Source organism: Raphanus sativus, chromosome 1, assembly GCF_000801105.2.
Source record: "Raphanus sativus cultivar WK10039 chromosome 1, ASM80110v3, whole genome shotgun sequence".
Classification (NCBI taxonomy): Eukaryota; Viridiplantae; Streptophyta; class Magnoliopsida; order Brassicales; family Brassicaceae; genus Raphanus; species Raphanus sativus.
Window position 1 is genome coordinate 14,451,599 of NC_079511.1, and position 23,333 is coordinate 14,474,931.

The following is a 23,333-nucleotide window of genomic DNA, read 5'->3' on the forward strand; positions in this document are numbered from 1 at the left end:
TATATCCTTACAATTCTGGATCCAAACAGGTTAGCAACTAAAACTTAGAAAAAGAAGAAACATCGTATGATACGGAAGATAAAAAGGAGAAAGAGCTCCTTCGACGATGGCGAAAACCAAACCATCGGAGAACCATTGACAGATCTGAAAACAAAAGTTTGGCGGCGAAACTCTTCGAGAGAAAAATTAGGTAAAATTGGGGGAAATCTATCTCTTAGAATGCTTGTTTAGAGTCTTTCCTTAAACAGAAGTTTAAATAACAATTTAGTTATTGTATATTGTATGAAACTATTAGTATGTATTATTGCGTTTTATTTAAATAATTTATTAATATTATCAACAAAAATTTGTTTAAAAATTTTATTGGCACTTTGTTATTTAAAAAACGGTTTATATATAATGAAATTAATAATGCAATGCACTGTACTGAATATTTTTTGCCACATCTATTATATATTTAAGTTTTAAGTTTTAAGTTTTCCATACAATTTAATTCAATATATTCCCGGAAAGTAAAATAATTTCTATATTTTTTAGAATATTTTGTAACTGAACTTGAACTTGCTATATTTTCAGAAATATGATTAATATGATTATTCTTATCTCTAAAAAAATAGTTTCTACACTAGGTAGAGAACATACAGCTAATCCGTAAACAAATTCTACCATATAAAGACTTTTGAGTTGTCTTTAGATTTTCTATTCGTTAAAGAATTAAATATAAAAGTAAAATATGCATTATGAAGAAATGTAGCTATCTTTAATATGCATAGCTTTTGCATACTTAAATTTTCAATTTTAGAAATAGATTATTGATTCTACCAAAAATAGAATAAATTGTTTAACTTTGAATTCAAATTTTACCGTATTATTTTGTTTAAGAGATGACATTTTTTCCCTTAAAACATAACTATAAATGTTAATTTAATAAGTTTTACAACCAAAATATACCAGTATATGTATATGAGTATTTCATCAATTGTTTTTGTTTTTTATACTTTTATCGATAAAACTATTTATTTTATTAAATTTGATGAATATAAGAGTAGTTAAAGCAAAAGTGAGACAAAAATGTTGGACAAAGATTGTGTGTTTTTTTTGTTCTATTTCAGTACTATATCGTACAATTCCTGGAGGGAGAATTTGCCAAATGACCAAAATCTAAAGTATAATTAAGTGAATGTTATTGATTTCACATATTTAGGTAATTAACAACTAAGGTTCAACTCATCCGTTACACTCCTCTTTGATACAAGGTACCGGTTGCATAGAAAATACAGATGACGTCGACACATACTTATCTGGTCCACAATTTTGGAGTCATGTTCATAACTTACGGAAACAAAAAAAAAAGCAAAACTATTATTCTATACTATCTAAAATAGTTAAGACACTACAAGAAAACACAATTTTAACGATGAAAATTAACGAGGAAAAAAATCCTCGTAAAAGTACGTCTGATTTATGAGGAAAAAATAAATTCAACGTAAGTTCATCGTAAAATAATGACCGTAACTTTTCGTCGTCAAACAGACGTAATGTAATGTGGTTTTTATGAGGAAAAATGTTTTCCTCGTAAAGTAGATGTAAATTTAGCGTGTACTTTACAAGGAAATAGTTTACGTCTCTTTAGCGCTGATTTCTCGAGTGCACCAACTTGTTAGTTGTAAACACGTTTTTTCGTTTCGGCTAACTAACTATATTTCCTCGTAAATTCGTAGTAAAATTTCACCAACCAATTTAAAAAATTCCCTATAAATATGTCATTTGTTTTATTTCAAACACACCAAAAAGAAAAATAAACTTAAAACATGAAACAAAAAAAAATGTTGGCTAATAGGAATATTTTCGAGTTGCGGAGGTAGATGTATACGCATAGAGATGCAAAAGAGAAAGTGAAAATAAATCCAAAATAATATATCATACAACATACAAATTTGAATAATGTATGATCAAATACCTAAAATTAACATTAAATTGATTCGTTTTGGATATTTGGGTGGTGAATCAGTAGGTATTTTGAGTATATTAGTTATTTTGTATATTTATTTTAAATTATTTCGGGATGATTTTGGATATTTTAATGTACCTTGGATAATTTTTACATTTTGAATTGGGAATTTTTGATATTTTTAAATATTAGATATTAAAATAATTAATTGTGATTCAAGTAAATAAAGCAAGACAAGTAACCTGCAAGTAATTCATTTTTGATTTACTCGTTTTTAACAAGTTAAGTATAAGTCAAAATTTTTATTATTCGTACAAGGCAAGTCAAGTTGTAAGGACTTGCCTTGTGCCTAGACCTACTTGAGAGCTATTTTCTCGTTGGAATTTCTTTTTTTTTTGGCATCTGTATTTGATAGAAAGCTATGCTTAGGTTCAGTTCCTTCAGTAAATTGATTAGGAAAGTGAGAAGTTGACTTTAGTTAAGTAAGTAGTTTCATATAAAATTCCGAAAAATCAGAACTGTCGAAAGATACTACAGAAGAATCTGCTGCTATACAGAATAAACTAATTTAAAAATGGGATAACATCATAAGCAGCTGCAACCAGTGGCGGACCCAATATGGGTTTAAGGGAGTCACATGACACCCCTAAAATGAACAAATCAATTAAATTGTTATACATTTGTTAAAGAAAATCTAGCAAAAATGGTTAGTTTCTTCTCACTGACACCTCAAAAACCAGGGTTCAATTACCCTTTGACACCGTTTTACTTGATTTTTTTTTAATTGTATTTTTCTAACCCCGGTTAAATATTCAGCTGGGTCACCTCAAAAACCAGGGTTCACTGGCTGCAACATAAGATTCTACTTCACTGGTGCCTTGGGCGTTGCAATAAAGTAAGTGGTTTTTGCCACTTCTAAAGTTTATTCTAGACTTGATCTTCCTTTCAGACTTGATCTTCCTTTTGTCCTTTTAAACACACCATCAACAAAAAGAAAGAAGTGGAAGAATAGGAACAAAGTGGTATTTGAAAGGAAAGGTGTATGAAGCTGATAAACCGGTCAAAGGTAGAAAAGGGCTTTCTTGGCAGAGTTTTAGGCGGCAAGATATTAGTGTCCATTTGTCCTAGCAGGCCGTATCCAACTTTATTTAACCTTAAACAAGTCTTAAACATATAAGCTTCATCTTCAAATCAACAAGATATTATCACACACAGATAATGGTTTTAATTATGCATCAGGAATCTTCAGAAACCATAGAATTTTCTTTGTCAAAAAAGAAAAAAAAACGATAGGATTTTTTTTTTAAATCAAGACGAAAGTCACAAAGTACAAAATAGATTCATAACGAGAGAAACACAAGAAGCAACAAGAACAAAGTCTTATGCTAAGTTATTGAAACTTAGATGGAATTATTGCAGTGGAGCTTTTGGTGAATCATATTATATTCATCAAGTTGAAGCAGCAGAAGCCTCAGCTTCCAGAAGTTGCTTCACCTTGGTGATGTAGTCACTCATAGCCTCATCCGTCGATTTTGCTGACATCCAAAACAAAAACAAAGACAAAATGACAGGTTAGATTCGGTTTGAGTGTTGGAACTTAACAAGAATCGTTAGCCACGTACATATGGTTATAAGCAAATAAGTAGCAGCTCAAATAAGAAATGAATTACCTTCAACGGCCTTCCAAGCATCCCACTTGGCTCTTTCCTTCATGCTGAACATTCCAGGACGGCCTACGAATCAATCAGAACACACACAAAAACGTTAGTAACACACACCAATAAGCAAACCGCAGTTTCATAACATGAAGCTTCTTAGAGAGAGAGAGAGAGAAGAAAGGAATGTAAAACTAACTGGTGTCCACTGGCCCGACGGTGGCTTGCTTGAAGAGACCGTAGAGGATGAGCAAGTCAGCGTCAGATGGTTTCGTGGTGAGTTTCTTGACTTTATCAGCGTGCTCCTCGAAGTCCTCCTGCAGATGCATACACATAAAACAGTCTTAATTGCCTATAACAGCGTCAAACATATTATTACAACTCCATTAATTCCCCATGGAATACAATAAGTGCAAGGAGACTGTAAACATAATTACACGGCAAAAGCTAAAATTCAATCGAAACATCGAGAATTCGTGGACACAAACCTAACCGGCGAGATTGATTACAAAACTTGTCTGATCACATATGAAACATTAGATCCGCTAATACACAGAAACCAAAACAAACACTAGATCCGAACATAAATGGTAACCGAAATGGATAGATAGGGATATGATCGAACCTTCAAACCCATGATGATGAGAAGTTGAGATAAGCAGTGAAAACAAAATCAATGTGTGACGGAGAAGACGAGAACGCGTGTGTGTTTATATACTAAGATACTCTTGGGCCCAAAACTTTATTTTATTTCTGATATATATATGGTAAAAAAAATCAATTATATACCCAATTTAAATAAAAATCAAAAATTAAATAAAAGAATAAATCTAGAGATACTTGCTGATTATCTACCCATCAATGAGGGTATGGGGTAAGAACATGTTCTGTGTTTCTTTTCTCAACGAATATGTTCCTTGTCCACTCAAACGAACGTCTGATCCTCATGGGTTCCTCCATTCATCAATTAATTTTCAATTATTGTAGGTTTCTTTTCAAAAAACCTTGCTAATCTCAAAGGAAGTAAATCATGGCAGGTTATCTACCAAATCAAAGATTAGAAAAGTAAGAACAATCTATCTATACTATTAAAGTACAAGCACATTTGGATTTTTACTCTGTTCACCCCTATTAAAGAGACTTTCTTTTGTATTCATTAATGACATTTTGGACATTTTGCATTGGTTTTTTTTTTAATTGTTTTTGGTTTGTCATTAACCACCGGTTTCCTAATTCAATTTTGGTATGTGATTATTCCGTGTTTGATACTGCATCATTTTAATATTTTTCCAACCGGACATGTTTGAAACTGCATCGTTTTTTCTCAAACTATTTAATGGTTTGGTTTTAAACCACTTTTTCCTAAATATAATCCCAACTATCTAACAAAAATTATTTATAAAAAATAAAAATTGTTTATTGGTTCAACCAGTGGTTCAACCGGTAACTGGATTTCGATTTTAGTAGTTTTTATTGGATTTTTAAATTTTGTTTTTTTTTTCAAACCTGAACTGAATTTATCTTTGATCAACCGGTAATCCGTTCAACCGCAGGTCTCAATCGAATTTCAAAACACCGATCAAAACTATAAAACTGTTATATTGATTTATATTTAAAATATCTAATTCAAAATTAAAAACCTAAAAATACATGTATAATATAGTTTTACCGAACATAAATCTGGATATAAAATACATATATGAGACGGATTATATAAATATATATACAAGACGGATTATATAAATGTGATTATATAAAATTTTCACCAAACATAAACCCGCGCTTTGAAAGCGCGGGTCAAAATCTAGTAAAAACCTTAAGGAAGAAAACCTTGCTAATTTTAAAGGAAGGTTATCTACCAAATTAAAGATTAGAAATGTAAGACCATTCCCTCCACAAGCTAAGTAATAATAAACAAGAGATTAATAGACTACAACAAGACGTACAAAACATGATTCGTTTTCTTTTATACAATCGCAAAAACAGCAATCATATCAAGTATATGCGGACCTTTGAGTTAATTTACTTTGTGTTGTTAAATACAGAAAATCATACAGACACAGAGCCTACCCTCCTTAGACCAGAAAATCCTAATATCTTTTGCATTCCCTAGACAACAATGGAGATGGCTACTGAGGATAGTAAGGTGGTTGGTATTGAGGTCGCAAACCATATCCACTCTGCTGCTCATAGTAGACCGGTGGAGCCGCTATAGCTGGAGCTGGTACCGATCCATAAGGAGCCAACGGGTTGCCATATGGGAAATTAACACCAGGCATTGTTGAGTTCACAAAACCAAATGGGTTCACTTGTTGTAAACCGTGCCTGGGATCAGGCAAAAATGGCGGTTGCTGCTGACTCTGTGTCAAATTGTTACCCGTAGCAACACGAGGCCGTTTTTGATGATTAGCAGGGGAGGAAGCCAGCTTAGCGGCTTGTCTCCTCTGAGCCCTCAGATTCTCCAACTCTTGAACGCATTCTTCAAGATCCTCTTCGTAAAACTCCAACTCGAGGTTCCTCTCCTTAACCACTCTGATCACCAACCTCAACGCGCTAAGCTCTTTATCAGTAGCTTCGTTCTGGGCCTTGAGAGAGTTACCCCCTTCGGCGCAGACCCTCTTAGCAGCTTCCCTAGAGTTGTACAAACTAGTTTTCAAAACATTAACCGGTCGGAACCTATCAGTCATCTCAAACTCATAAATAAAACTAATCGCAGCGAGTAACCTCCCGGTACGCAACAGCTTCTGAACAAGACCGGCGACTACGGTCTTATCCAAACCAAGCTTCTTAGATAAAACCGTCGCTTGTTTATAATACTTGGAGATCAAGAAAACGTAATCGATAATCTCTTCCAATTTAAACACAGATACTAACTCAAAGACTACGACCACGTGCAGAAACCCTAACGCTTCCGACGGTTTGTTACCTATATTTAATCTCCAATCGGAAGCGAGCGTCCTCGCTCTCTCTCTAAGCTCGTTCGTGAGGTCCGGTTTGATCTCGATCAAAGCTTCTAACAGCAAAACGAAGATTCCCCTCGCGTCGATGGAGGATGGAGAAGAAGAATGGTAAGAGCCTTCGATCGCGTCGAGAACCAAAGCTGCTGGATTCGACGAGGATCGAACCGCTTCCTGAAGCTCCGGTTTGATTGATAAACGCTTGTTCGAGTTATCGACCATGAACTTCCCCAAGCCTTTGCCGTCCATGTTCTCGCAGAAGGTTCTCAGTTCGGGCCAGAGGAGGAGGGGTGTCTCGGTCGGGGATGGTTCGGTTTTGTCGGGTTGGAGGAGGAGGAAGCGGTTGGAGAGTGAGGATTGGAGAGAGGAGAAGTGAGAGTCGATGTCGGACCAGGAGAGGTTGTTGAAAGACGATGAGGAGAGGAGAGATCGGTGAGCTTGAAGGTCGTCGAAGGCTTTCTTCAGCTTTTGCTTCTTCTCGTCGATTTGGTTAATCGCTAAGGCGATTGATTCATGCGCCGTCATTGTAGGAAGAGCCCTAGATTTTGATTTTGATTGATTTGTCCGCCGTATTGGCATCTCGTAATCTCTGTTTCCTGAGACAGCTAATATATATATATATACATGTGTGTTTTTAGTCCGGACAAAAAAGGAAGCAAATCATGGTACGGTTTACTGATCAACCTCTTTCGTCAGGTTTTATGTGGAATGTCATCTTCACTTCTCTTCATGCGCTGGAATCTCTCCCTAAAATTTCTTCTGTTTTTTTTTTAACTCAAAATTTTATTAAAGCCGTGTTCTTTTGGTCGACTCTGCCACAGCGTCCGGAGTCAAAGAAAATACAAAGGACACGCCTTTAGTTGTGAATGAATCCTTCCTTTCAGTGTTTATAGAATAGACGCTAACAGCACCGCGATCTAAAATTCACGGAGATCTGTGACGCTGTGGAATCTCTGCGTCGGAAAAAATGGAGGTCGCGGTTGTTTTTTACAAAACGCAGCGACATCAATTAAATGAAATCCCGTAAAATAAATGGTTTTCTTTGTATTTTCCTTGACGCCGGACGCTGCGGCAGCGTCGACCAAAAGAACACGGCTTTAATCTTTCATAATAAAAACACCATGGATTACAAAAGCCCGCAGAAAATATTGATATCTCCGAAAGCAATAGCCCAAAAAAGAGAAACAAAGTGATATAGAATAATACGAGAAATACATTAAAGAACCATAGATACTAAAGTTGAAACTAATGGACTGATCATAACTCGCAGACACTTCTGAGAACACATGAGACTGAAGATAACCAAAGGATTAATGACTTAAGCAAACCCAACCCTAAAGAGTACACCACCAAGCCAAAACAGGCACAACATCGGTAGAAACATATGCGAAGATAAACTTACATCAACACCAGAAACTGTTGCAAAAACGGAGGCGATGCGGAAATAACTCGAAACCAAACACCAGCCTCAAAAACCTACGAACTTGAAAAGCTAAAGGGAAAAACACCAGCAAAGATTTACAGATTTTACACGCGGACACTCGTTAGGCAGAATAGCGATCTACAGAGCTAAAACTGGTCACCTCCTCGCAAGAGAAGACCTGCAAATCAAACCCACTGCTTCGTCTTGAAACACTCACCCAATCCATGGTGGATAGAGGAGAGGGCTAGTAGATACCTCCACAGCAAATACACTTCACACCGACGAATCCAAAAGCTAGAACCAGGTGAAAACAAATCGACCATGACTGCAAGCGACCGAAGAGAAAACAGAAGTACCACAACTCAAATCTAAAGTAACCCTCGACTTGACAGCAACCGATGAACCATACACTCGAGTTTCAAAACCAATAGCAACAGATCTCAAGAGATATAAGAAGAGAATTGGCCAGTTCTGATGCTAACAAAGCCACCGAAACCGGCCATTGAACATTTTGACTTTCTTCTCTCTCCCTTTGACGGTTAGGGTTTTGATCCCTAAAATTCCTTCTGTTTGATGGGGTTTTCCATCAGAAAAAAAAATATATTATTTGAATCATCAATTTCCGAATTTTGTTGAGATAAAACACCAATTTTCGATAAACATAAATACACTAAATTTTTGTTGAGAAACCATTTTCATCATAAATTTTTATTGATCATATCATTTTAGTCATATTGTTAGTCAACGGTTATGAATAACAGTAGATCCAAAATGACTTTTAAAGTTAATAATTTTTTTGGCACAAATATAAATCACTTTTTCAAAAAAAAAAATTGAATGTTAACATTTAGAATAAATTATTTAGGAAAAGAACATTTATGAATATAGATATTGAATAAAATAAAATATATTTCATTACTTTCTTTAAAATAAAATTTAAACAATTTTAAATAATTATAAAGAACTTCAATAATTATTTATGATAATTATGTCACTTTTTGTAACTCTTTATATAGTCATCCCTGGATTATTCTTCATAATTTTATTGTCATAAGTTAAAATTTTGTAAATATTAATATATGTTTTATTCTTAGAAGAATAAAATTAGTAGTATCTAGATTCTTCATAATTTTGTTGCAACATTTTGGATCTTATCAAAAATTTATTATTAGTGTTATAGTTATTAAAAATATATTTTCAATATTTAAATTTCATTTTTTTTAAATATTGATTTATATTTGTGTCAAATAAATCATCAATTTTAAAAGTCATTTTAGGTCTACTGTTCATCAACTATAATTGTTGACTGACGATATAACTAAAATGATATGGTCAACAAAATTGTATGATTAAAATGGTCTTTCAATAAAAGGTTATTGTTTTTTTCACCAAAAAACTGGTGATTTATTTCGACTAATTTGAAAATTGGTGATTTAAATAATATTTTTTCGTTTTCTATCGCTTTAATCTTTTTCACTCTCATTCGTTATGGAATACAAGATGTGAATTGATGGTGGAATAAAAGGAGCTTGCGAGTTTCCGAGAGAAAGCCCTAATCTATTAACAAGCTGCTACAAAGATAAAATCTATCAATACAATGTTGAGACATAATCACAAGAAAGAAATTCAGAACAAACGGACTAAACAGATCTAGAAAATAAGCAAAATAAGAGAAATATCCTCTGGCCAGTCTATTAAAAGCATCTTCAATTCATTGTTATTTTCACCTCTATATGTTACATTTCATCTCTATTTCCACCTTTATAATAGAGGAATGTTATTTCTTCCTCTATATATAGTATAAAAAATATCATTCCTCTATTATAGAATCATATTTTTTTTTATTTTCTAAAACAATCCTTAACTCTTAAACTTTTATATTTATAACCAAAATAATTATTTTATAAAGAAATACAATTTTTGTAAAAAAAAATTTATATTTTTATTTACATAATAGTCTTTTAATACAACTTTAGTTCAAACAAATTCATAATTTTATGAAAATGTTTTAAAAATTAAAAGTAAATAGGGTTAGTTATTAATTTTTATAAATAAAATATGTTTCTTGTAAAATTAAAATAGAATCTTTTAAGAATATTTTTATAGAGGTAATAATAGATGAATACATTGGAGAGAAACCCATCTCTATTTTTGAGTTCTTCTATTTTAGAAGTAAACGTAGAGAAATACATTGGAAATAGTCTAACAAGGGAAGAGACAGAAAGACTTCTAAACACATTCTCAAGACAAGGCAGCGAGAAGAGAGAACCACAAAGAAATCATATCCTATTGATCCCTTCGAATTCCATATTCAAAATTAAAAAGAATCATTTCGACACATTTTTTATGTATCCATAGGGACTATATTTGAATTGGATTTGAATCAGATTTCAGATCAGTTTATATTGATTGACTCTAACCGAATCAACAAAAAAAAAGAATCCAAAAAAAAAAGAATCCCCTAAATATATATCATTACAGTAATTCTCAGTAAGGAATAAATGATGTGACATGTATAATTTTTTTAAAAGAATATATATTTTCATAATATATTTTAAATATGATAATGAATAATAAATTTTATATCATCATTAAAGTAAATTATCTATATAATTATTTATTTTTGGCAAAACTTTTGAAATATATTAATAATTAATTACTCATATATATATCACCATTAAGTAAACATTATATCACATTAGTGGAATATAAACTAAATATAATTAAACATATTGCTTTTTACATCAACATATATATCATATTTTGTATATATATATAATATATCATCAAAATTAATTGTAAAGTGTACATTGACAAATGCAAAACTAAAGTAATACTAATCAAATAATAAATTGTCAATAGTTAACTGATTAATTTTTATTAAATTTATCAGTTTATTAGGCTAACTAGAATATTGGTTTTTACCATTTAACGTATTTTAACTGAAACAAAAAATGAAATTTATTAGAATTTATATATTTAAATTAAAACAGATTTAAATTTTAAGAATAATAGACATATTCAAAATAAATAAATACAGTCTAATATAACAAATATTTTTATAAAATGTAATTTTAACTATTGAAATCACATCAACTGAAATAGTTAAATCAAATCAAAATAAAATAAAACTAAAATGTACATTTATGGTTTTACTTTTTCAAACATGTGAAATCAAAATATAAAATAATAATAAAAAATGTAACTTTATTTTTTAAGTAAAATAATATTATATTTAAAAATATATTTTATGTGGATGGGGATAGCGCAGAAAAACTCCTAATAACAAATAAAACTCTTCTATGGAACCAAAGTAAAAAGCAATCCACGAAATAGCCTTATTCATGCATCATGAATAAACATTTGTCCGATGACAAAAAAAAAGAATAAACATTTGTCCAACAGGCCTAGAGAAGAATTGAGAACTTACCGAAAAAGGAGAGGATGATAGCAATAGACCTGAACACCAAAACTGAAGCGCCAAACTAACGAAGACGGCCAGTACCGAAGAAGCCGAACACATCCACCATCGCACCTGCACATCAAAAAATCATAATTTGACATAAGATTTTTAGACACAGCCATAAATAAGAAGCTAGATTTTTCACCAATTTTTTCTCAAAGTCAATATGAAGGCTACAATCAACAAAAAAAAAAGAGAGAGAAGAGTTTGAATCAAGACAATATAATTTCTTACTGGTTTAGGATGTAAAGTTTATTGGAGGTTCAAGAGTGCTGCAGGCTGACCCGTTCGCTGTGATCATCCGCAGCAGAGAGAATATCTCCATCAAAAGTGTCAGATGTCCATCAATCTAAGGCTTCGAATGGTAAAAGCGGTTCAAGCAGTGCAGATCAAGCAGATCAAGCAGATCAATCAGGAGAAGTGCAGATCAAGCAGATCAAGTAGGAAAAGTGCAGATCAAGCGGATCAAACATAAGAGTTACAAAATATGCAGGAGAAATTCGAAAAAATCAGAACAAACAGTTATCATAGTTTTAAATAATAAAAATCCAAATAAAGTAGATTAAATGTTTAAAAGATTATATTAAAATATATCAAAATGTATAATATATAAATATAGTACATAAATAACAAAAATTATTGCACTAAATCCATAATATCACAATTTTAAAATAAAAATTTAATGATATACCTCTTCCATTATTGTTCATATTTCAATTATATTATATATTTTTATAATACATATCATAATTAAATATATAAATGAAATATACATCTTTCTTCATAAGTATACATATAATTATATTACTATATATTTGTGTGATCCAAAAATAAGCATTTCTTACATTAGTATACATATTTAAACTATATTACTATATATATACATAATATATTGAAATATGTATTATATTAAAATAATTATTTTAAAAAGTAAAATTATATGACAAAAAATAATAAATAGAAAATGATAATTTTGTATTATTAAAGTTGTAAATAACATAAAATAAACATATTATATTCATGAAACTAAATATATATATAATATATATTAAAGTTATGTGTTGTAACAAAGTTATCTATTGACAACCAAACAAAAAAAAAGCAGACCAATACCACCAAATGTGGGCGGATGAGATCTGCACGCAGATCTCCTACTTTTTCCACAAAAAGACAAAAAATATTGAACTACATGCAGATCTCCGCTTAAACTGCTTTTACAAACAGAAAATCGTGAATGGTGAATGTAGTGCGGAAGAACTGCATATGGCGGGGGAACTGCACTTGTCCCGCTGCTCCATTCGGACACTAAGTGTTTTGGGAAAAGTTTTATTATGTAATCATTATCTGTAAAATTGTTCATCATATATTACATAGAACTTCATATATGATGGTGTAAATTGTATCTATTCTTAAAAAAAATAGATCAAAAGGAAAAGACATAAAAACAAAGAAAAAGCTAGAAGGGCATAATTCCTGAGCTTAAAATTTTAATCGAAAAACATCAAAAACGGCGGAAGAGGCTTTTAAAGAATGAAAGAGAAGAGAGAAAATTAGGGCAAACTGTCTATTTTTTTGGGTTGTTATCATTTAATTATTTATACCAACTTACTTCCTACCAAAAATTAATAGAATTAAATAATGATTTAAACGTTTCAATTTTCAGATATTGTTCTTTTTCTATCTCGAATAATTGCACTCCCTACATACCAAACTCACCCTATTTGCATTCCATACACTAAATCCCCCCAATTTTCTTCCCCCCCCCATCACTACCATTCCCCCCCCCCCTCCCCTCCTATGGCAAATTCACTCTTCTTTCTCTTTATAAAAAAATTATTTCCAACCATAGTCTAACACATGTCCGGTGTTGGCGTTATTCCTTCAAGGATTTCAAAATAAAAAAATTTATGTTTTTGTTTTGGATTTTGGAAAATTTTAGTTAGACACTTTCTTTGGTACCACTATTCAACTTTACCACCAATAAAAAATTTCATAAATACCACATTCATTAATATGTAAAAGACGAAAGTGATCCTAACTTATCTAAGTTTCTTCCAAACATCGTCTTCTGTGTAGAAAGCATCCAACGGCGATGAGATCCATCTTCTCTATTTCTCACGTAGCCGGAGCCGAGAGCGATTACGGATGGAGACTCAAAACCTCAAAAATGTCGACTCATGTGCATGATTCACAACTTGTATGTTTCTAATTTGTGTTTTTTTTTGTTTCAAGTTTTTTTTTAGTTTGTTCTTTTTGTATCATAAAATCAAAGAATGTTGGCTTAGACTTCTCATTTGAATGATTTAATCTAAGAGAAAAAGTTTCGATAGTGAACATTGAATTTTTGAAAATTTATAAATATTTATAAATCTGGGTTCAAGTAATTTTTAGAATTTTTTTCCTTTTGTTATTAAAAAACAAATAAGGTTGATTTAAACTTGTCATTTGAAAATTTTTGGTTAAGAGAAAGATTGTCGGATAGTGAACACTGCATTTTAAAGAATTTAAAACCATTGATAAATCTGGGTTTTAGGATATTATTGATAGTACAACTAACCATTTACAAAGGTTCTATAAAGAATTTATTAAACAAGAGTTGATCATATGTTGTCTATAAAACAATATATAAATGTGTGAATTTGAGAAGTTTTGTCTTGTATTATTCTATATTCTTTGTAAAACTATTATCGTTAATACATGAACATTATGCTGGATAAGGCATCTTTAGTGCATGATTAAAAGTTAACATCATCGTTTTATAAAGTAATATACTTGATAAGTTTTGTTTTATTTCGTTTTGCAGTTAGATAGAATTAAATTTTTCACATCTTTGAGATTGCCTCCGAAGATTTATGAAGCCAGAAGAGAACCACAAGACAATCAAAAAGTGATTATCCAACATTCAAATATAGATTATATCTATATTTGAGAGAGTTTGCTCAGATAAAGATTAGGAAAAGAGAGTTTGCTCAGATAAAGATTATCATTCAAATATGGACCATGTGATGAAGATCAAGATATGTTTTGTTTTTGTGTTAAAAAGAAGTATGTGAAGAACATGGCACATATAATAGCTCTGTTCGTTTGGTTGCCGCCGGTTTTAGCGTCAGCCTCGGTGTCGACGTCGGCGTCAACGGCTGCGTCAAACTCGTTTATCAGATGTTCGTTTCATAGACGCCGACGCCGACGCCGACGCTGATTGTTGTTCGTTTCGAAGACGTAGGAAGTTGACTCTGACGCCGACGCCCACGCAGGAAGCATAATTAAGTGTTGTTCGTTTGATAGACGCTGCGGCTATGATCATTTTATTCATATTTTATTTTTAAAATTTATAACATTGTCTTGTAAATAAATAAAATATAGTTTAAATATATTTACATCCATAAAAATATTATTTTTACTTGATAATATTTTTTTGGTCAAATATACAAATATAACAATATTTTCGTCATAAAACTAAATCATACATTTAATTTTCGAAATTATCACTTCAAACAAATAAGGCAAATATGTGTTATAGATAAAAGAAACATGAAATTAAATTGGTAGATAAAAAAAATATTACAACAAGTCTTAATAACTATCACATATAAATGATAATCAAAGTTATAATCAAAGAAAAATCAAATCATTAACTAAAACATAATTTAATATGGTAAACGACCTCTATCAAATTCATTTTGCTTAATATATAATGGCAACTAATATATAATGCTTATTGACTCTTAAATAAAAATTTTAAATTGTTTTGTCAGGAATAAATTCAGTAAGCACTTATCTTGTTGTATATATACTGTAGTAATATCTTCGCTGTTACATATTAAAACGGATATGCTGTACATATGTATATTAGGTCTATGCTTCTTTATCTTCTTGCTTGGATTGGATAGCTTCCACAAGCTGGAGTAACATTGCACCGATGAAGTACCAGGTAACCCCAGCTAACAAAATCTGCTGCCATGGGCTGTTAACTATAGACAGAGCCAACGAGCCACCTATATGGTCACTGAGCTCAGGGGCTCTGTAGCTGGCTTGGAACTGAACCAGGAACACTGCTACTGTGGCTGTTCCGATTGGAAACTTCTGTATCTTGAAGTTCTGCCTTGTATATTCTCTTCTACTACTACTAGTAGCCTTGTCTTCAGATGGAGTGTTCTTATGAGTCACTTGCGGAGCCGAAGTTGTCTCGGTACTGGTGTTTCCGGATGAGGGAAGAGCTAGGTTTGATGGAATCCAGTAATCTTCTCCAACCATGGAAGCTGGTCCTCGTCTTTCTTTGGTTTCACCGCTCTGTTCTGCTTGTTTCATTGCTGCAACAGCATCTTGAAGCTTTCTGATGTTTGGTTCTGCTGCTTTCTTCCGTTTGGTGAAAGTGAGACTCATGTTTGAATCAGGACTCAATGGTTTTGAGTAGGGTGATGATCTCCAGTATAGCCAATTAGAGATAGACCTGATTTCTTCCACTGCACTCACTCTCCTGCTCAAAAGACATACACAGCTACTCAGTATCCGACAGTTCAAGTTGCAGCTTAAGACAAGGTAAAAGACACTCTCACCTGTGAGCTCTCTCTTGTGGAGAGCTTGATACACAGACAAAGATGCTATGGAGAAGCCTGAGAGCTGAGAGAGCCTGAGACAAAGCAAGCACACAACCCATTCATCAACATGATCTGTAATAAAAATCTAAAACACAGAAAACCCCATATACACAGACACATCAAAATCTCAAACACTTCTTGAGGCTATAATTTCATTCAAGTTATGCAACAGCAACAAACCCATATACACAGACGCATCAAAATCTCAAACACACACACAACACATTCATCAACACGCAGAGATGGAAGAGAGTCTCACCTGGGTTTTGAGATCGAGAGAGAGAGCTCTGGAGATGGTGTGAGAGACGAGACGAAGCTTGATGGAGAGAGGGTCGAGAGGTGGAGAGCGAGCTTGAGATGCGTTGGAGATGGAGAGCGAGCTTGAGAGAGGTTGGAGATGGAGAGAGCTCCAGATGCGTCTGTAGAGGTGAAGAGAAGAGAAGCGGCTTCAATGGAGAAGAGAAGCGGCATCAATAGATTTATGTGATGACAGTTTTTTGTAAATATTAAATTAGGTTAGGGGTAAAATTGTAATTGCAGTAAATAGATGCGGATTTACGTCATAGACGCCGGAATTTATGGCGTCAAACGCAGACCTGCTGCGTTCGGCCGCAGACGCCGATACCCGCGTCGATGAAACGAACAAACGTCTAAAGAAAACATTGACGCAGCCGCAGCCGCAGGTACGTGCGGCGGCCAAACGAACAGGGCTAATATAAGAGGGTTGCAACAGAAAGCCTTACATATAGCTTATTTGGGACATCATTTATAATAAACATACTCTCGCAAATGAAACAAAGCAACTACCTGCACACATGACTTATTAAAGAAAAAAAACCGGATAGGTGAGAGACATTTACCTTCATTATAGATAATATCCTATTGTTACAAAACATAAAAAAAAAACCACAAGTTGCTTCATTTACAAGCCATCCAAAACAAAACAAAACAAAACAAAACGGCAGAGACGCTGTCTTCACTGCACTGTTCGGTTTCCTTATACTATAATGGAAACCAACAATATCAACATATCCAAACGCAATAGTGAGTTCTTGCCAGATATTTTCACACTTGTCTCTTCTCCCGCCTCCTATGTACATATGATTCCAAAACTTGACATTTCTTTGGTAATTTTAAGAAGGAAAAAGTAATTCAGAAATCAGTAATAAAAGTTCACAAATTATTTCAAAGTCTATAAATCTATTTGCAAGAGTTTATAAAACCATTTACAAAAATTTGTAAGAGTTTATAAAATGTTTTATAAAATTACAAATCATTTATAAGAGTTCGTAAATAATTTTATAAGGTTTATAAGAACTTCTAAAGAGATTATAAACCATTTATAAGGGTTTTAAAAATGTTTATAAGGGTTTATAAGAATTTATAAAGGGTTTACAAACAACTTATAGGTGTTTATAAAAAATTATATGTAATTTATAAGGGTCTATAAATTATTGATAAGGGTTTATATATGTTTATGAAGGGTTTAAATAGGTTTATAAGAAGTTTATAAAAGTTTTGTAAGGGTTTATAAAAGGTTTTAATGGGTTTTGAAGAGTTTATAAAAAATTATAAAACCTTTATAAGACTTTATAAAATGTTTATAAATAGCTTAGAGTCTCTTCTTGAGCTGTTAGAGAAATATGTATTCTTGGGTGTAGGCATTATGATGATAAAGGTGCTGAGGTTGGACAGGGCTTTTGGAACTGTCCTTGTGTTCCGATGAGAGAGAGGTAAGAAGTAGCTCCATTTACCTGCACAAGCCTTCTGCGTGCTTGTGTGCAGTGTGTTTATTTACTAAGTATAGATGGTCCATTTGGTAACACCAGTCATATGCTATAAGCTGGACTATCTCCTACTTGTTTCTGGTTAGTAATTGGCTAGTGTTCAAACATAATTGGGAATAATTGTCAATAATATTCAAACAAAGAAAACTCTTAGCTCCCTCATAAACTGTTAAAATAAGCATAGGTGATTCGACTGATTAAGATATAGAAACAGGAGTTCTTCTTCCATACCTTAAAAGCCAAAGCTTCCGTAAACTTTTCACTCCATCTTTGGTCGGCACATGCAGAATTAGTCCACGATTCTTGCAAGTGAATCTGTTGGTAAATGTCCGAATCGCACAGCATCGCTTAACTGAACAAATCAGCTTCTTGGGATCAGTAGCACTTGTCTGGATTATAACATGTTGTCACAATCACCATTGAACATATTTCACAGACGAGAACTGCTCGTTTATTTGTGTGTGATTTGATTTTGGGGAATTCATGAGATTTATATGATATGTGATCCAAACTAAGCACTTGCACACAATACAGAGGATACCAAAGCGTTAGATGAATGGAAGAATCGACATAATTACGATCTACTGTTGAAATCATGTTCTGAAAGAACAGAGAGAACAGAGAGAATATGTTGAAGAATACTTATCATTCACATCTCACGTTACAACTGAATATATACATCTCACTTATAATAGAGATAGACTCAAATCTATCCAAATCTATATTACACTTATCTTACAACTCTATCATCATCTGCAACAACCATATCTCGGATATATCGGCTCTCTCCTAGAACCTCTCTAACACTCCCCCTCAAGTTGGAGCGTGTAAGTCATACACTCCAAACTTGGACAACAAGTATCGAAATGGAGAACTGCCCAACGACTTTGTCAATATGTCTGCAAGCTGCTCAGTTGTCCGTACATGTCTTGTTGCTATGAGTTTAGCCTTGACCGCATCTCTCACCGCATGACAATCCTTCTCTATATGTTTGGTTCGCTCGTGGAACACAGGGTTAGCTGCTATATAGATTGCGGATTTACTGTCACAATATAACTCCATTGGAGCATCATGTCTAACGCCAAGATCAGCTAATAACCTTTTCAACCACTGCAGCTCCTTCAGCGCATCTGACATAGCTCGATACTCCGCTTCTGCTGATGAATGCGACACAGTATCTTGCTTCTTCGTCTTCCAAGCAATAGGAGAGTTTCCCAATAACACCATATACGCAGACAAAGAACGCCTAGTCCGTGGACAAGTTGCCCAATCCGAATCACAGTAAGCTCGGATCTGCAGATCACTACTCGCCTTTAACATGATCCCTTGTCCCGGCGTCCCCTTGAGATACCTAATCACTCTCATTGCAGCGTCCCAATGAGCCTCTCTCGGCTCATGCATTACCTGAGAAAGAACATGCACAGAGTAACACAAGTCTGGACGTGTTATTGTCAAGTACACGAGTCTCCCGACTACTCTCCTAAACCTCGCTGGATCCTCCATCAAAGGACTCTTATTTCGCAGTAGCTGGTGGTTGGCTTCCATCGGTGTGATCGCAGGCTTGCTCCCAAGTAACCCAGCTTCATTGACTATATCCAAAGCGTACTTGCGCTGTGAAATAAACATTCCTAACGGTCCTCTTGCAAGTTCAATACCCAGAAAATACTTGGCTTTCCCAAGATCTTTCATGTGAAATTTCTCACTCAACCGTTTCTTGAACTTTTGGATTAGCTCGAGATCATTCCCTGCCACAATTAAATCATCCACATATATGAGGACTCTAATGTTCTTATCTCCCTTGCCGAACATAAACAAAGAAGCATCTTCGTAAGATTGCACAAAACCCATGCTCTCAAGCGCCTTAGATAACTTCTCGAACCAACATCTTGGTGCCTGCTTTAAACCATAAAGCGACTTCCTTAGCCTACAAACCTTGTTGGGATCGTCTGATTGGAAGCCTGGTGGTAATCTCATATAAACTTCCTCCTCTAACTCTCCATGTAAGAAGGCGTTGTGCACATCCATCTGATGCACTTCCCAATTCTTTGCAACTGCAACTTCTAGCAGAGTCCGCACAGTGTCCATCTTTGCAACAGGTGCAAAGGTCTCCTCATAATCCACACCCTCGACTTGATGATTTCCACAACACACCAGTCGAGCCTTATACCTTTCTATCGTCCCGTCTGCATTGTACTTGATAGTAAATACCCACTTGCTTCCTATAGCTTTCTTCCCAGCAGGTAGGTCAACAACATCCCATGTTCTATTGAGTTCAAGAGCAGTTACTTCACCTTTCACTGCCTTGTTCCAATTTTTATCACCAAACGCTTCCTTGTAGTTTCTTGGTATGACACCAGCACTAACAGCTGCAAGGAAAGCTTGATGCGCATCTGAGAAATGCTCGTCAGTAACATAATCGATAATAGGATACAGAGTGTGTGTCTTACCTGACCCCGATGACTCTGATTGTGTGCCGGCGACAGTGTTATGTTTATCAGGATGTGCTTGAGCATTGTAGACAACGTAATCACTAAGTCTCACAGAGGGAACTGCTTGCCTATGACCTCGTCCCAAGCTTTCTTCTGCTGCAACCTGAGATGTTTGCTTCTCAACTTCCACATCTCCTGCGTTTGATACTTCTTCGGTAACTGGAGAAACAACTGTACTGGTCCCCCTATCTTCCGTCGCAGCTTCCTGATCATGTTCGTCACACACATCTACGACCACCGGAGGCAAGGTAAGAGGTACTTCCTTTCCACTCTTCTCAGTACACTCCTTCTCTGCATAAGGAAATCTCATCTCATCAAACACTACATCCCTCGACACAAAGAACTTTTTTTCGTCAAGATCATATAACTTCCACCCCTTCTTGCCAAAAGGATAACCAAGAAAAACACATCTCCTGCTTCTCACACCAAACTTATCCTTGTCTCTCCTAGACTTGTGTACATAACATAAACAGCCGAAAGTCCTTATCTCATCGTAGGAAGGTGGCTTCCCATACAAACACTCGTAGGGAGTTTTACCTTTAAGCAACTTCGTCGGAGTCTTGTTTATAAGGTGGGCAGCAACCAGTACACTCTCTCCCCAAAATTTCACTGGTAACCCTGCTTGGAACAGGATAGAACGAGCAACGTTCAGTATATGGCGATGTTTTCTCTCCACCCTACCATTCTGCTGCGGAGTCCCCACACAAGACGTCTGGTGTATAATTCCAGCCTCAGCAAAGTACTTAGACAAGCACATGAACTCCGTCCCATTGTCGCTTCTCACACTCTTCACTTGCTTCCCAAACTGTCGACCTGAAAGAGCAATGAAATTCGGCAGTACAGTTTTCACCTCACTTTTCTCTAATAATAGATGTATCCACACAGCTCTCGAGTAGTCATCTAATATGGTGAGAAAATATACTGCTCCACACGAGGATGGTACCCGATACGGACCCCATAGGTCTACATGAATCAAATCGAAAGAACTTGAACTTTTATTAAGACTGTCTGAAAAAACTTCTTTGGTTTGTTTAGACTGAAAACAAATGTCACAACCACCAAACTTATTCTCAACTTCTTTAAAACCAGATACAAAAGGCAAAAATCGCAAAACACCATAAGCGGGATGTCCTAGACGTCGGTGCCACACAGCTTGATCCTCTGAAGCTTTCACTCTGTAGCCCCTCTTTATAGTAACATCCCGATAAACATAAACACCATCTTTGACTTCACCGACTCCAATCAGAGTCTTCGTAAAAAGGTCCTGCAAAACACACAAAGTATCTGTAAATACCGCAAAACAACCAGTCTGTCGGAGCAACTTTGCCACAGACAACAAAGTACAGTTCAAGTTCGGGACATAAAGAACATTGGTTAAGGTCAAGTTCATTGACAACCGTAGGCTTCCACTCTTGGTAGCCATCACGTGACTACCATCAGCAAAGCTTATCGGACAGGGTATGATACTACGAACATCGCTAAGTAACAACACATCTCCTGTCATATGGTGCGATGCTCCGGTGTCAATGATAACCTCACCAGTTTGTACCTTACCATTTAACCTGTCAGGTATTGGAGATGGCTTCTGCTGCTCGATCAACGACGCCAAGGACGCCCATTGCTCTGCACTCAGTCCCGGAATTGGTGATCCCTTGGTACCAGATGAAGACACACTTGGACCCTGAGCTGCATTAGCACGAGATGAGTTTGTTCTTCCTCGTCCCCTGCCTCTGCCACCTCTTCCATTTCCCTGATTCCTCTCAGTCCACCACTCAGGAAAACCTATGATCTGCCAACAATCCTTCTTCTCATGACCACTCCTACCGCAGTTAGCGCATATCACCGAGCTACGACTCTTCGCCATTGCTGCCATAAGACCACTCAACGTTGAGTCTTCTCCTGTCTTTGGCGCAGTATTGGTCGCAAAGCCAACTGGAGCTTCTTTTGCCTCAACACGTGATGCTCCAAGCCTCTTCTCTTCCCTCACCACTCGTTGATATACAGAGTTGAGATCAGGTAAAGGCTCGAGTCCAATAATGTTTGTACAAACATTGCTGTATCTTGCTTCATCAAGGCCCATAAGAAACTGGTGTACCTTTTCTTCTTCATACTCCTTGGCGTACACTTCTGAAGCCTCACAAGTACATGTTGGGATTGGTTTGCAGTTAAGCAACTCCTCCCACTTCTGAGATAACCTCCCAAAATAATCCATGACAGTAGATCCGTCTTGCTTACATGATGCAAGCTCCGCCTTGAGTTGGTGCACTCGCACCGCGCTTCCCACCGAGAACCGCTTCTTGAGTTCAAGCCACAGCTTACAACAATCCGGCGAGAATGGAACAGTTGAGCGAATTGCAGGTGAAATCGAAGCCCTGATCCACCCAACAATCATGGAGTTCGCCGTCCGCCACATCTCAGCCTCCATAGGCTTCTCTACATCACTCGGGATCTTCAAGGTTCCGTTCAAGAACCCTATCTTACGCTTAGCTCGTAAAGCGTTTTCAAGCTCACATGCCCACTCGGCATAGTTCTCTCCGGTTAGGATCACTGGGCTGATCGACGTTCCCGGATTATCTGATGGAGCAAGGTAATACGGAGACATCGTACCTTCCAAGCTTACACCAGAAGAACTCACAACTTCCTTTCCACTCTTCACACCATCTTTTTCTCCACTCATATCTCTTCTCTCGTCTTACGCCTATAGAAAGATTTACTTAACCTCCTTGTGGCTCTGATACCATGAAAGAACAGAGAGAACAGAGAGAATATGTTGAAGAATACTTATCATTCACATCTCACGTTACAACTGAATATATACATCTCACTTATAATAGAGATAGACTCAAATCTATCCAAATCTATATTACACTTATCTTACAACTCTATCATCATCTGCAACAACCATATCTCGGATATATCGGCTCTCTCCTAGAACCTCTCTAACATGTTCCTTAGGCCAAATTATCGATATATTCAACCGGAATTGGATCCTTGTGGTTTGCTCATGAGG

General features: G+C 35.1%; 3 protein-coding genes across 5 annotated transcripts; all 3 read right to left on the reverse strand.

The window, feature by feature from the left end:
• Positions 1-3,226: 3,226 nt before the first annotated feature.
• Positions 3,227-4,368, reverse strand: LOC108839485 (acyl-CoA-binding protein). Of its 2 annotated transcripts, XM_018612247.2 has the most exons (4): positions 4,232-4,368; positions 3,806-3,923; positions 3,622-3,684; positions 3,227-3,486 (listed from the first exon to the last, which is right to left on the reverse strand). In XM_018612247.2, the coding sequence occupies exons 1-4, from the start codon at positions 4,241-4,243 to the stop codon at positions 3,401-3,403; spliced, it is 279 nt and encodes a 92-aa protein (XP_018467749.1). In that variant the 5' UTR covers positions 4,244-4,368; the 3' UTR covers positions 3,227-3,400. The 2 variants fall into 2 exon arrangements, with proteins under 2 accessions (XP_018467749.1, XP_018467742.1); XM_018612240.1 differs by lacking the exon at positions 4,232-4,368 and having other exon boundaries at positions 3,806-3,950.
• Positions 4,369-5,498: 1,130 nt separating this feature from the next.
• On the reverse strand, positions 5,499-7,383 carry LOC108840318 (FRIGIDA-like protein 2). 2 transcript variants are annotated; one of them, XM_056986210.1, is made up of 2 exons: positions 7,248-7,383; positions 5,499-7,159 (listed from the first exon to the last, which is right to left on the reverse strand). In XM_056986210.1, exons 1-2 carry the CDS (start codon positions 7,276-7,278, stop codon positions 5,736-5,738), a joined length of 1,455 nt encoding a protein of 484 aa, XP_056842190.1. In that variant the 5' UTR covers positions 7,279-7,383; the 3' UTR covers positions 5,499-5,735. The 2 variants fall into 2 exon arrangements, with proteins under 2 accessions (XP_056842190.1, XP_056842188.1); XM_056986208.1 differs by having other exon boundaries at positions 5,499-7,168; positions 7,248-7,359.
• Positions 7,384-15,156: 7,773 nt separating this feature from the next.
• On the reverse strand, positions 15,157-16,495 carry LOC108846136 (chaperone protein dnaJ C76, chloroplastic-like; the record flags this gene model as incomplete). The annotated part of the gene is made up of 3 exons (XM_018619360.2): positions 15,157-15,926; positions 16,006-16,079; positions 16,307-16,495. Coding segments are annotated over 3 exons (885 nt in total), but the record flags the coding sequence as incomplete, so codon positions are not given.
• Between the last annotated feature and the right edge of the window lie 6,838 nt (positions 16,496-23,333).